The sequence below is a fragment of the Manihot esculenta genome, chromosome 15, assembly GCF_001659605.2.
Source record: "Manihot esculenta cultivar AM560-2 chromosome 15, M.esculenta_v8, whole genome shotgun sequence".
NCBI classification, from domain to species: domain Eukaryota; kingdom Viridiplantae; phylum Streptophyta; class Magnoliopsida; order Malpighiales; family Euphorbiaceae; genus Manihot; species Manihot esculenta.
The window spans coordinates 30,306,306-30,320,884 of NC_035175.2; the positions used below are offsets into that span (position 1 = coordinate 30,306,306).

Genomic DNA, 14,579 nt, shown 5'->3' on the forward strand with positions numbered 1-14,579 from the left:
TGTCCCTACAGTCCAAGGTAGCACTATGGGTAGATAACCAGTCCATCCCTAGAATGACGTCAAAATCTATCAAATCTAGAACCACCAGGTCGGCGGACAACCATCTTCCCTCAACAAACACAGGACTACACTGGCAGACTGACTCTGCCACTGATGGATCACACTTGGGTCCACTGACCCAGAGAGGACACTCTAACCCAGAGATCATTAGACCCAACCTCTCCACGGCTCTCGGAGCAATAAAAGAATGAGATGCACCAAGGTCCATCAAGGCATACACATCTGAACAACTAATGACTAAGTTACCTACCACCACGGTGTTAGATGCATCTGCCTTTTGCTGTGTCATTGTGAAGATCCGTGCTCGAGCTGATGGACCTTCACCTCTGAAACCCTCTGAAGAAGAGGCTGCCCCTCTCCCTCTGCCTCTGCCACTGGCCTGAGTCGTGGCTGGAGTTGTTGGCTGCGCTACACTACCTGAAGCTGTCTGCTAGGACTGTGCCATCGAGACTGCTCTTGGACATTCTCGAGCCATATGCCCCTCCTGACCACATCTGAAACAGGCTGTCGTCCCAAACCGACATACTCCCTTGTGTGGCTTACCACACCTTGCACAAACTGCATTATACGCACCAGAGCTTGAGCCACTCCCAAATCCCAGACTGGACTTGACTTTGCTCCAGAACTTGTTCTTCTTAGTCTTGGCTTTGCCCCATCTCTTGCTGCCTGAAGCTGCTGCACTCAGGGTAGAGGGATCTAACCTTCCCCTACCCGGGGTTTTAGGACCAGAAGACTGTGCCACTGACTGCTTAACTATCCCCTGAATGATGGCACTGGCCTCCATTTTCCTGGCCATATCTACTATGGCATGGAAGCTCTCCCTGTCCACTGACTGAATCGAGGAGGAATACCTAGAATGAAGTTTCATGACATACCTCTTTGACTTCTTTGAATCTATATCCAGACTCTGCCCAGCAAAAGGCAACAGCTCCAAGAATCTGTCGGTGTACTCCTCTACACTCATTTCATCTATCTGCCTCAACTGCTCAAACTCTATCATCTTCAATTCTCTTGAAATGTCAGGGAAAACCCATCCTGCAAACTCGTTTGCAAACTCTTCCCATGATAAGCTTTCCACCCTCGAGCTCACATAATTCTTAAACTACTCTCGGGCTTTCTTGCATTTTAATGTGAACCCAGCTATCTGGATGGCTCTACTGTCATCTGCCCCTAACTCTTCTGTAATTGTCTTGACCCTCTCAAGATACACAAACGGGTCATCACCTGATTCAAACTGGGGAGCACCCAGCTTCATATATTCAGTCATCTTGACCTTGCTCCCACTAGATGAGCTAGGCCTAGGTAATTGAGTTTCTGGAACTGGGGTTTCTGCTGATGGTGGAGGAGGTGCAACATTTTCTGTGGTAGGGTTTGCTGGATTTGGATAGTAGGGTGGGGGTGGATACATCGGGTACTGTGAGTATGGTGGGTAGTAAGGTGGGTAGGGCATGTGTGTGGGATAAGGGGTAAAGCTAGGGTAATCCGATGTACCTCCCATCGAATACCCGGGATGTTGTGAGAAGTGTGGGTAGTGGGGTGGCTGAACAAATCCCGAGGCCTGAGTGCCTCCTTGGGACTCTCCCATACCTTCTTCTAACATGCTAACTCCCAGACTGCCATCCCTCCTCTGCTCTACATCCATATCATCCCCCATGTCCTCTGACATTCCTCCCTGAACTGTTCCCCTCACTGATCTGCTTCTACCCAGATCCAGAGACCTTCTAGGGTCTCTTGCTGCTCTTTCTCTGCTAGACCTACTAGACATTGCCCTAGGCAATGCAGGAGGATGGGGTTCGTGCCCTCATCCTCAGGTGGCACTCCAGTCAATCGTGCAGATCGACGAGTTCCTCTCATCCTGTTTTCTGAAAAAAAACAGCACATAACAAACAAACATTAGCATCATATGGTTCATGTGGGAACACATGAACCTGCATCACATACATCACATATCATAGCATATCATTAATGCACATGTATATTATCATGGCATTTCACATCATTATACAAGACATGACTCCACATCCTATCCTAGTGGACATGATCTTTCCTATTGTGCTTGACCTTTTATAAAATCTATGAGCCCGACACTCTAGGTCCAACCATATGAACCTAGGGCTCTGATACCACTCTGTAACGACCTGAAAATCGGACCGCTACCGGTGCTAGGATCCAGATCGGCTTAAGGCCGCCGGGACCCGTAGCAAGCCTGACATATAACCTGTGAACCTGTCAAATCCCATACATGATCATACATACTCATAAACCTGTAAACTTTTCCTTTCCATAAACCAAGCTCAACCTGTGCATACTCATAACATAACATAAACCACACACTGGAGCCCTCATCAAATGCTCCAATGGGGTATCATAACATACATGAATTAAGCTTGGTTGAACATAAACATCATAAAACATTCTATAGATCATGTATCAAAAGGGATTACTATACAAACTCGGTCAAGCACAATTTCTAAACCTCAATACATCATCATTACATATCATAACTGTATAAGACATTACATTACAATTTAATCATGTCCACTACTAGCTATTACATCACCATGACTTTACTCTATCCGACCTCCTGCTCTATCCTGTACCTGCAAGCCTGGGGGTTAAAGGGAGAGGGGTGAGCTAAAAGCCCAGTGAGTAGAACCATAAAAACATATTAACAAACATGCTCCAATGAAATGCATCATAACACAGACAATTCACATAAGGGTTGGGTGAACTTGTCACCAAATAGTCCCAGCATCATTTGTGCCAGGCCGTAGCATGGGGTCCTGGTCTTCCTGTCATATCATACATTACTTACCATTGCCCCAGGGCCTCCTCTGGGCTCCTGGTCTTCGAGTCCCATATCCGTGCCAGGCCGTAGAATGGGGTCCTGGTCTTTCATTTCCGTGCCAGGCCGTAGAATGGGGTCCTGGTCTTCCCTCAGGGACTAATTGGGTCATCCAACATTCACCCACATCAACAATAAAGAATGCAATGCAACATATTCGTGAAATCTAATGCAATCATCCTATTGCATACTCATGATGCATGAAACATGATAAACATTTAATTTCTCAATTTAAAAGATTAAGTTTAGTTCCACTCACCTCTGGCTGACTCTGACAACACCGAAGCAGCTGAACTCACTGCTGGGGTCCTCGGGTCCGAACCTACACAGGTGGACTCAAATGAGGGACCAAACATACTAGAACATGACTCTAAAATACTCCCCAAAAACCCCCTTAAAACACCTCAAAACATCATGGAAAACATGCAAAGGAGGGCTGCACAGGGCACTTTCGGCGGCACCTTCGGCGGCCGAAAGTCCCTCCAGAGCCGAAAGTTAAGCAGGTTCGGCGGCACCTTCGGCGGCCGAAAGTGCCCTCCAGAGACGAAAGTCTCTTTTCGGGGGCAGGCTTCGGCAGCCGAAAGGCTTGCCTCCCAGCCATGTTCGGCGGCCGAAAGTCCTTTGGCTGCCGAACCTAGTTTCTGCCAAAGGGCAGAAACTTCAGCTCCTCATGCACAAATGCCTCCCAAACCTTCCAAACTTGCATTTTTCCTATTCTACAACATGCATACAAGTTCCTAGGGGCTTCAACTAACTTAAACCCCAATCTACAACACATCAAACATCCACATTGTTCATAAACACAACATATACCCATAAACATAACAATAACCTAATCATGCATTTCTACCCCATAGATCTACTTAAAACTTACTTAAAACATGCAATGAGCTTAAGATCGGCTCTTACCTCTTGCAGATCGAGAGAGAGACGACCTAAACTCGGAGATGGGAGGGGTTGAGTTTCTTTGAACCTCAAAGCTCCAAAACTTGCTCAAATGCTCAAAAACTTCAAAACAAAGAGAAAACTCATGAAAATCTTGAAAGATCTGAGGAAGAAACTCAAGATTGGTGAGGGATGGCGGAGGGCTCACCTTGGCCGAAAATGGGGAGAAAGCTCGCCCGTTTTCGGCTAAGGGACCCCTTTATAGGTGGCTGGCCAGGCCACGTTTGGGAGCTGAAAGTGCCTCCGCATGCATGCCATGTTCGGCGGCCGAACCTAGACTTTCCTCACTTATGCCTTCGGGGGCCTAAGCACTCCCCAAGTGCATGTATGTTTGGCGGCCGAACTTGAGGTTCGGCGACCGAACCTGAGTTTTCCTCCAAGGCTATATTCATGCAAAAACTCATTTTCTTTCATGCTTAAAACATAAAACACATTAAAACATTTTATGAAAACATGGTTTTACCCTTCTAGAGGTCTCTGACACCCGAGATTCCACCAGACGGTAGGAATTCCGATACCGGAGTCTAGCCAGGTATTACACCATGAATGTTGCAGGGCCATTGGTCAACCCGAACGGCATTACAAGGAACTCATAGTGCCCATATCTGGTCCTGAATGCTGTCTTTGGTACATCCTCTTCTCTTATCCTCAATTGATGGTACCCGGATCTCAGATCTATCTTGGAGAAACAACCTGCTCCTGCTAGCTGGTCGAATAGATCGTCGATCCTTGGCAACGAATACTTATTCTTGGTAGTGACCTTGTTCAACTGCCTATAGTCGATACAAAGTCTAAGGGATCCGTCTTTCTTTTTCACAAACAGCACTGGAGCACCCCAAGGTGAGGTACTCGGTCAGATGAAGCCCTTATCTACCAGCTCTTGCAACTGCTCCTTAAGCTCCTTCAATTCTGCTGGTGCCATCCTATAGGGAGGGATAGAGATTGGTCTAGTTCTAGGCATCAATTCAATTTTGAACTCTATCTCCCTAGCAGGTGGTAAACCTGGCAGCTCGTCTGGAAAAACATCTATGAACTCACTGACCACCGGCACTGAGGCGGGCTCTCTGACATGACTATCCAGCTCTCTCACATGAGCTAGAAAACCCTGACAACCCCTCCTGAGTAACCTACGAGCCTGTATGGCTGATATCAAACCTCTAGGTGTACCCCTCCTGTCTCCTCTGAAGACAACCTCTGACCCATCCTGACCTCTGAACCTTACTACCTTGTCTCTGCAATCCAAGGTAGCACCATGGGTAGATAGCCAATCCATCCCTAGAATGACGTCAAAGTCTGTCAAATCTAGAACCACAAGGTCGGCTGAAAGGCATCTCCCCTCAACAAATACTGGACTATACTGGCAGACTGACTCTGCCACTGACGGGTCACATTTGGGTCCCCTGACCCATAGGGGACACTCTAACCCAGAGACCATCAAACCCAACCTCTCGACGGCCCTCGGAGCAATGAAAGAATGAGATGCACTAGGGTCCATTAAGGCATAAACATCTGAACAACCAATGATGAGATTACCTGACACCACGGTATTAGATGTGTTCGCCTCCTGCTGAGTCATCGTGAAGATCCGTGCTGGAGCTGATGGACCTTCACCCTTGAAACCCACTGAAGAAGAGGTTGCCCCTCTCCCTCTGCCTCTGCCACTAGCCTGAGTCACGGCTGGAGCTACTGGCTGAGCCACACTACCAGAAGCTGTCTGCTGAGACTGTGCCACAAAAGCTGCTCTAGGACACTCCCGAGCCATGTGTCCCTCTTGCCCACATCTGAAGCAGGCTGTCATCCCAACCAGACATACTCCCTTATGCGGCTTTCCACACTTCATACACATTGCATTATCTGCACCTGAGCTCGAGCCACTACCTAATCCCAGACCTGACTTGATCTTGCTCTAGAACTTGTTCTTCTTGGACTTCCTGTGGCCTCTATCCCACTTCTTACTGCCTGAAGCTGCTGAACTCAAGGAAGAAGGATCCAACTTTCCCCCACCTGGGGTCTTGGAACCAGAAGACTGTGCCACTGACTGCTTAACTCTTCCCTCGATTATTACACTAGCCTCCATCCTTCGGGCCATATCCACTATGGCATGGAAACTCTCCCTCTCTGCTGACTGGATCAAGGAGGAATACCTGGAATGAAGCTTCATGATATACCTTCTTGACTTCTTCTGGTCTGTGTCCAGATTCTGCCCAGCAAATGGCAACAACTCCAAGAACCTGTCTGTGTACTCATCTACACTCATCTCCTCTGTCTGCCTTAACTGCTCAAACTCGATCATCTTTAACTCCCTTGAACTGTCAGGGAAAGCCCATCCAGCAAACTCATTTGCAAACTCTTCCTAGGATAGGCTATCCAATCTCGGGTTCACATAGTTCTTAAACCACTCTCAGGCCTTCTTGCATTTTAGTGTGAACCCAGCCATCTGAATGGCTCTACTGTCATCAGCTCCTATCTCATCTGTAATCACCTTAACCCTCTCAAGGTACACAAATGGATCATCACCTGTTTCATACTGGGGAGCACCCAGCTTCATATACTCGGTCATCTTGACCTTGCTCCCTCCAGATGAGCTAGGCTTAGGCACTTGGGTTTCTGGGATAGTAGGTTCTGCTGGTGGTGGAGGAGGTGCAACATTCCCTGGGGTAGGGTTTGCTGTACCTGGGTAGAAAGATGGGGGTGGGTACATAGGGTACTGTGAGTATGGTGGGTAGAAAGGTGGGTAGGGCATGTGGGAAGGGTAAGGATTAAAGCTGGTATAATCCGATGTACCTCCCATCGAATACCCGGGATTCTGTGAAAAAGGTGGGTAGGGCATGTGGGAAGGGTAAGGATTAAAGCTGGTATAATCCGATGTACCTCCCATCGAATACACAGGATTCTGTGAAAAAGGTGGGTACTGGGGTGGCTGAACAAATCCCGAGGCCTGAGTGCCTCCTTGGGACTCTCCCATGCCCTCTTCTGACATACTCACTCCAAGACTGCCATCCCTCCTCTGATCCACATCCATATCATTCCCCACATCTTCCGACATTCCTCCTTGCACTGTCCCCCTTCTGCTCACATCAAAAGACCTTCTAGGGTTCCTTGACATTCTCTCCCTGCTAGACCTGCAGGACATTGCCCTAGGCAATGCGGGAGGACGGGCATCCGTGCCCTCGTCCTGGGGTGGTACTCCAGTCAATCGTGCAGATCGACGAGTTCCTCTCATCTTGCTTACTGAAAAACAGCACACATCACATAAAACATTAGCATCAAATGGTTCATGTGCAAACACATGAACCCGCATCACATACATAACATACATAGCATATCATCAATGCACATGCATAAAATCATGGCATTTCACATCATTAATTAAGACAGGACTCTACATCCTATCCTAGTGGACATGATTTTCCTATTGTGCTTGACCATCTATAACGTCTATGAGCCCGACACTCTCTAGGTTCGACCATATGAACCTAGGGCTCTGATACCAATCTGTAACGACCCGAAAATCGGACCGCTACCGGTGCTAGGATCTAGATCGGCTTAAGGCCGCCGGGACCCGTAGCAAGCCTAACATACATCCTGTACACCTGTTAAATCCCATACATGATCAACATATACACAATTTTGAACTTTCTCATTCAATCACCAAACTCAACCTGTGCATGCACAACTCATAAACATAAACATCAACCCCACACTGGAGTCCTCATCAAATACTCCAATGGGATAACATAGCATATAGTGAGTTTGGTCTACATAAAACATCATTAAACCATTACATTTGAAAAATCATGTAACAAAAGGGATTAACATACAAACTAGGGTCAAGCACAACTCTAAACCTTAATAATATCATTATATTACATCATTCTCATGTCCACTTCTAACTATTACATAGACATGACTTTACTCTAGCTGACCTCTTGGTCTATCCCGTACCTGCAAACCTGGGGAAAATAGGGAGTGGGGTGAGCTACTAGAGCCCAGTGAGCAGAATAATAAAACATTATATTTAAAACATATGATATCATGGAATGCATCACAGCACAAACAAATCACATCAAGGATGAACTTGTCACCATTTAGCCCTCCATACAGTCTAATCATGCCAAGGGCGTAGTGCAGGCACGCCTGGACTTCTATAGCATAACATACATATCCAATCGTGCCGGGGGCGTAGTGCAGGCCACACCAGGTCTTTCTGTTACATTGTGCCAGGAGCGTAGAGCAGGCACGTCTGGACTTCCATATCATATCATCGTGTCATAACATATGAGGGCTAATGGATCATTCAACATTCATCCACATCAACAACATAATATGCAATGCAACATATTCGTGAATTCTAATGCAAGCACCCTAATATATCTCATGGCATTCATGATGCGTGAATCATGCTAAAACTTTCATTATTTACTTTGAAACATAGAGAGTTATTCTACTCACCTCTGGCTAGCTCTGACAAGACACTGAAGCAGCTGTCTCACTGCTGGGGTCCTCGGTTCCTCGGGTCCGAACCTACACAGGTGGACTCAAATGAGGGACCAAACATACATGAACAAGACTCTAAAATACTCCCCAAAAATCCCCTAAAACACCTTAAAACAATCATAGAAATCATGCAAAGGAAGGCTGGACAGGGCACTTTCGGCGGCCGAAAGTCCCTCCAGAGACAAAAGTCATGCACCTTCGGCAGCACTTTCGGCGGCCGAAGGTTCCTTCCAGAGATGAAACTCATGCATGTTCGGCGGCACCTTCGGCGGCCGAAACTCCCTTCCAGAGCCGAAAGTCTACTTTCGGGGGCAGGGTTCGGCAGCCAAAGGCTTGCCTCCACAGGCAGGTTCGGCGGCCGAAAGTCTCTTCGGCTGCCGAACCTGAGTTCTTCCAAATGGCAGAACTCAGCCTCCAACAAGCACATTTGCCTCCCAAACCATTCAATCATGCATTTACCTATTCTACAACAAGCAAACTCAAGCCAACAAACATATAGGGGTCCCAAACTATCCTAAACCCCAACTACAACACATCAAACATACATAAACAACCCACATTGCTCAAAAACTCAACCTTAACCCACAAACTCAAAAATAACCTAAACATGCATTTCTACCCCACAAATCATCATAAAACTCACTTAAAACATAAAAGGAGTTAAAGATCTACTCTTACCTCTTGAAGATCGAGAGGAGAGGCGATCTAACTCGGAGATGGGAGAGATCTCGCTCCTTTAGTCTCCAAGCTCCAAAACTTGCTCTTTTTGATCAAAAATCTTCAAACCAAGTCAAAACTCATAAGGAATCATGAAAACTCGAAGGAAGAAGCTCAAAATCAACCGGGGACGGCGGAGAGCTCACCTTGGCCGAAAATGGGGAGAAAAGCTCGCCCGTTTCGGACAAGGGACCCCTTTATAGGTGGCTGGTCAGGCCACTTTCGGGGGCCTAACGTGCCTCCGCATGCATGCCATGTTCGGCGGCCGAACATAAGGTTCAGCGGCCGAACCTGGACTTCCCTCACTTATGCCTTCGGGGGCCTAAAGTACTCCCGAAGCGCATGCATGTTCGGCGGCCCAACCCGGATCTTCCTCCAAGGATATTTTCATGCAAAAACTCATTTTCTTTCTTGTTTAGAACATAAAATACATTAAAACAATTTATAAAAACATTATCTTACCCTTCTAGAGGTTTCCGACATTCGAGATTCCACCGGACGGTAGGAATTCCGATACTGGAGTCTAGCCGGGTATTACAGCATCATCCTGCCTTATGTATTTTTCAGCCCGCTTCATCAGCTCGGCCAGTGAGGTCGGAGGCTTCCTGCTCAATGAGCCAAAGAACTCGGCGGAGGTCGTCCCCTTCTGCATGGCTTCCACCGCCCTTCCCTCATCGAGCTCGGGAATCTGCAGGGCCTCCGTATTGAAACGAGTGACGTACTCCCTGAGCGATTCGTCTCTCCTCTGCCTGATCGTCTCCAGGTAGCTCGTCTTTCTATCTGTGGGCCCCTGCGATAAATCGGCTGATGAAGCTCTAGATCTCCAAAGCTGCTGATACTTCCGGCCTCAAGGCTGTTGAACCACGCCCGTGCTAGCCCCGAGAGCGTCGTAGGGAATACCTTGCACATCAAGGCATCTGAGAGAGTTTGCAGCTCCATGAAAGTCTTATAGCTCAAGACGTGCTCCCGAGGGTTCCCAGCTCCATCGTACGCGGCCATAGGCAGCATTATAAACTTCTTGGGAACAGTCTCCTGTTGCACCCACTTCAAGAAGGGTGAAGAGGTGGGCAGGAGAGTTTGGTTCTGATCCTTAGTTCTCAGCTCGGCCAAGAGCTGCTCTCTCATCTTTTGCAGCTTTTGGTCTACACTCTCATCTTCCTGCCTGGGTTTCTTCTCCAACCGGTATTCCTCCTCTTCCGCTTCGCTTCTCGTCCACTTGGTTGTTCCGGCAGAATAACTGTCGGCCCCATCGTTCTCAATCATCTCCCTCACCCTCCTTCCATGAACCCTGGCCTCTAGTTCTTCTTCTTCCCCAGCTCTTCTCCCCCTTTCTCCGGTATCTCGGCTAACTATTTGGGGATGGTTGAGGGTAGGTTGAGGTTCATTGGTCTGGGGCTCCTCTACCCTTGGCAATACGTTTGCTGGGGTGCTAAGGCCTCGTTGCTGCATTATCTGCCCCCAGCCAGTGGGCGGTGTTTTGTAGTTGGAGGGCGATGGTTTGGAGGTCCTGGTTGGACAAGGTAGCAGCGGACGCATTCCCTGCCAGGCTTGGCGAGGGGTTAAAAGGAATGGGTGGTTGATTGTTTGGAGTTGTAGGAATGGAAAAGGAGAACTGCTGCCCCTCTTGGGCAGAGCTCAGGTCATTTGGAGTGACGTTGTTTTTGTTGTGGTTAGCCATTGTGGATCTCAGTGGGTATTGTAAGAATGGAACTCCGGTGATGAAAAGATCTCCTTCGTTCCCACAGACGGTGCCAATTGATGATCTGAGATCAAAAAAAATAGGGTTTTACAAAGGTCCTGTAAGCTTGAGAAAAAACTTAGACCTAAAGGGGAGTATTTCTCCTTTTATCTATTTTCTTTTGTCCTCTAGTGACGTGTAACAGAATGTATGTCATTGGGCCACCTGTCCCTGTCACGTTGATATGAACGTACGAGGAAATCAGATCGCCACTGCCCTATGCGTAACGGCCCCTGATTCTCCCAGACGCGCGTGCGGGTGGTCCCACGTGAAGGATGGATAGGTCTCCTTCCTGATTCCGGACTGGACCGGAAGATATGATATGGGTTGAACCCAGAGAGGATTTGTTCGTCGGGCCCAAAGAGCTAGGCCAGTCTGATTGAGGAGATTGATGGGAGTCCGGTCTCTAGACTGAATGGACCGGACTTGATGCATGTACGAGGCTTGAGGGCCTCTAGATAATGGGCTGGTATCGTGGGCCTGGCCCCAGACCGAGGTGGAGAAATCCAGCGATCATCAATAATTAATTATATATTTAACAAATACCCATAATCTATATACGTATAGTATATGCAATTATGATTTAGTTTATATATTATTGAATTATATTAAAATTAAAGTGCTATATAAGTTTAGAATAAATAAAAAAATGTATAACAACCTAACAGCTTTACTAATAATGTTTATTATAAAACCATGAAATCTGAAACAATTTTATGATTAAATAAAAAAACAAATATAACCAAGTCGCAATACTTAAATAAATTAAACACAACAAATAAATTTTGTTTTTTGTTTATAATTCAAAATAAATTAAGTAAACTTAAAATTTGTCTAAAACAAAAATTTTATTTTATATTTTCTAATTATTTTTGCAACTAACCATTTTTTAAAAGAATATAATATATAATTATTATTAAAAAATTTATAATTTGACTTTTCAAAATATATATATATATAATTTGAGATAAATGAAAAAGAAAAACAAGTACATCTTTTATGAGATAGAGGTGTAAGATATTATAAGAAAAATAAAAATATTTTAAAATAAAAAATAAATAACTATATATTAAAAATTAAATAACAAAGCACGTATCTTTTATGATTTATACAATAATTAATAATAATAATAATAATAATAATAATAATAATAATAATAATAATATAATATAAAAATTAAGTATATCTCTATATTATATCTATTAAAAGGTAGAGGTATATTTATCTAAACTGAACGATTTAATTGGCAATTCCCTCTTAAATATATCAAAATATTATATTATTAAATCAATATTTTTATAGTCAGGCTTTGGAGAACATCAACTTTGAAAATTATTCAATACATTGTTTTATTTACAAAAGTTTCACATTCACCATTCACCATGATAGCATGTACATGGGACTTACATTAGATTCTCATTTTTTAAAAAAAAAATAATATTAATTTTATTAATTTTTTTTCCATGCAAGAGTGGTTTCTAATTCTATTTCTAATAAGAAAAAAAATATTAACATTGAAGGAATGCTTATTGACTGAACATGCAAATTAAAAAAAAGAAAAAAAAGAAAAACAACTACTAAATAATTTAAGTCCTTGATGCTAATTAATTAGTTGGTGTTGGACTTGATAAGAGCAAGAGCATCATTAGTGGAAGGAAGTGCTGGAATTGCTCCTTTCTGAGTTGTACAAATTGCTCCACATGCATTTGCAAATACCAAAGCCTCTTTCAATTTCCCTTCATCCTGCATTACATCAATTAATATAAAAAAATAATAATAATTAAGCACTTTAATTATAAATTAATAAACCCATTTCAAAAAAAAAAAAATTAATAAACATATATTACTTGAAAAATTGAAGTATCCTTGGCCATAGAGAAAAGAAGTGCACCAACAAAAGAATCACCAGCTCCAGTTGTATCCACTGTATTCACTGAAAACCCACCAATCTTTCCTTTGAAATTCTGTGAAAAAAAAAATCAATGTTTTATTAAAAATAGATAAATAAATTGCCTGAAAATTATAGGAAAAAAAAAAAAGAAAGAAAAGATTAAACGGAAATTATGCCTTAGTGAAATATCTGCAACCCTTTTCTCCATCAGTCACAACAAGCAATTTGAGACCATCATGCCATAGAGAAAGCACCACTTCTTCCTTACTTGCATCTCCTTGTGTTAGAAATTCCACCTCATCATCACTCACCTGCCAAATCATTAATAATTATATTAATTTCAAATTTCCTTAGAATGACAAGTTAATTATATATTAAAAAAAATTAATTAATCACCTTGATGAAATCAGCTTCCTTCCAGATGCTTTTGATCCCTTCTCTGGCAGCCTCAGGAGAAGGCCAAAGAGGGAGCCTTAGATTAGGATCATAAGAAAGAAAAATCCCAGCTGCCTTAGCGGCTTTAATGGCTGCAATGTGAGCCGATCTGCATGGCTCCGATATCAAGCTTATAGATCCGTAGTGAAATATCTTAGCCTGATTAATGAGACCCATGTTTAATTCCGATTCTTTTAGAAGCATATCAGCACTAGGGTTTCTATAGAACATGAACTCCCTCTCTCCATTCTTCTTCAGTGTCACAAAAGCTAATGCAGTTCTTGCTTGTTGATCAAAGCACACTCCTTCAGTTTTTACACCATTCTTCTTCAGGATATCAACCAGCATATGACCAAACTCATCATCTCCAACCTATTTCAAAAAATAAAATTAATAAAAATCAACAAAATCAATGGATGGATCAAATTAGGAAGCTTACCTTGCCAATGAAGGCAGAGGCACCACCATGCTTGGTGATAGCACAGGCAACATTGGCAGGTGCACCACCAGGTGCTTTCAAGAAACCACCGGATTCTGCAAGGGAAACGCCGGCGACATCCGGCACAAAATCAATGAGCATTTCTCCAAAAGCCACTATCAATGGGCTATTGTTTGCTGCTGAGATTGTCATTTTTTCTTTCTTTTAATATATTTTGTTGGATGTATAATCTGTGTGATCTGTCTGTGTATATATAGATAGTAAGAATATCTGTTAGCAAATTATCTTGGATTATTTGTTTACTAAATCTAGATTTGGATATGATTTAATGGAGATTGAGATATTATGGGATTTGTGATTGCCATTGTTGACCATTTCTTGCATATCCTAATACATGTTTCCAGTCACACCCATGTAAAATCTTCAACAAAGCTTATTCCAACATTGGATTATAATAAAAATTTTAAGAAATTAAACCATTAATTAATATTAGCCAGTAAAATTTCTTTTTTTTTTTTTTAACACTTGATGATAGTCTAGGAAAAGCTTATCTTCGTCTAAATCAAAAATTTAAATATATTATCTGAAATTAAAAAAATTTAGAAGAATTCAATTAAATTTTTTTGCTAATTTGAAAGAAGTAATTGTTTTAATTTTTTAAAAATATTATGTTAAAAGAAAAATAAAGAATATTCTGTAAGAATTTGTTTTGTTTTACAAATGAGAGCTTTTTTTCCAAACGAAATAAACCCAACTAAAGGATAGTTCAAAACTGAAATCAGATTATTTCATTCAAACTGAAACCAGATTGATTTTATTTGAAATTTAATTTAAAAATTTATTTTAATCCAATTAATAATTCAGTTTTATTAATTGATTACAGAATAATTTTGAATTTTAAATTTTAATTAAGAGAGAAAACTGATTATATATAAATCCGTTAATCGAATATATATAAATCCGTATTTACCCAACAACCTAAGCAAGTGTTTCCCTTCATATTCATATATAA

The 14,579-nt window shown here is 43.1% G+C and overlaps 1 protein-coding gene across 1 annotated transcript; it reads right to left on the reverse strand.

The window, feature by feature from the left end:
- Positions 1–12,392: 12,392 nt before the first annotated feature.
- Positions 12,393–13,764, reverse strand: LOC110602749 (probable fructokinase-5). Its single transcript, XM_021740345.2, has 5 exons — positions 13,568–13,764; positions 13,090–13,500; positions 12,870–13,004; positions 12,650–12,766; positions 12,393–12,545 (listed from the first exon to the last, which is right to left on the reverse strand). Exons 1-5 carry the CDS (start codon positions 13,757–13,759, stop codon positions 12,411–12,413), a joined length of 990 nt encoding a protein of 329 aa, XP_021596037.1. The 5' UTR covers positions 13,760–13,764; the 3' UTR covers positions 12,393–12,410.
- Between the last annotated feature and the right edge of the window lie 815 nt (positions 13,765–14,579).

What these genes read in the sequence shown, in the direction of transcription:
- LOC110602749 (XM_021740345.2), bottom strand. Translation starts at nt 13,759, where the DNA reads ATGACAATCTCAGCAGCAAACAATAGCCCATTGATAGTGGCTTTTGGA. An exon ending in CCTCTGCCTTCATTGGCAAG is followed by an intron (nt 13,501 to 13,567) that starts GTAAGCTTCCTA and finishes TTTTTGAAATAG; the next exon opens with GTTGGAGATGATGAGTTTGG. An exon ending in GTTGCAGATATTTCACTAAG is followed by an intron (nt 12,767 to 12,869) that starts GCATAATTTCCG and finishes TTTTTTTCACAG; the next exon opens with AATTTCAAAGGAAAGATTGG.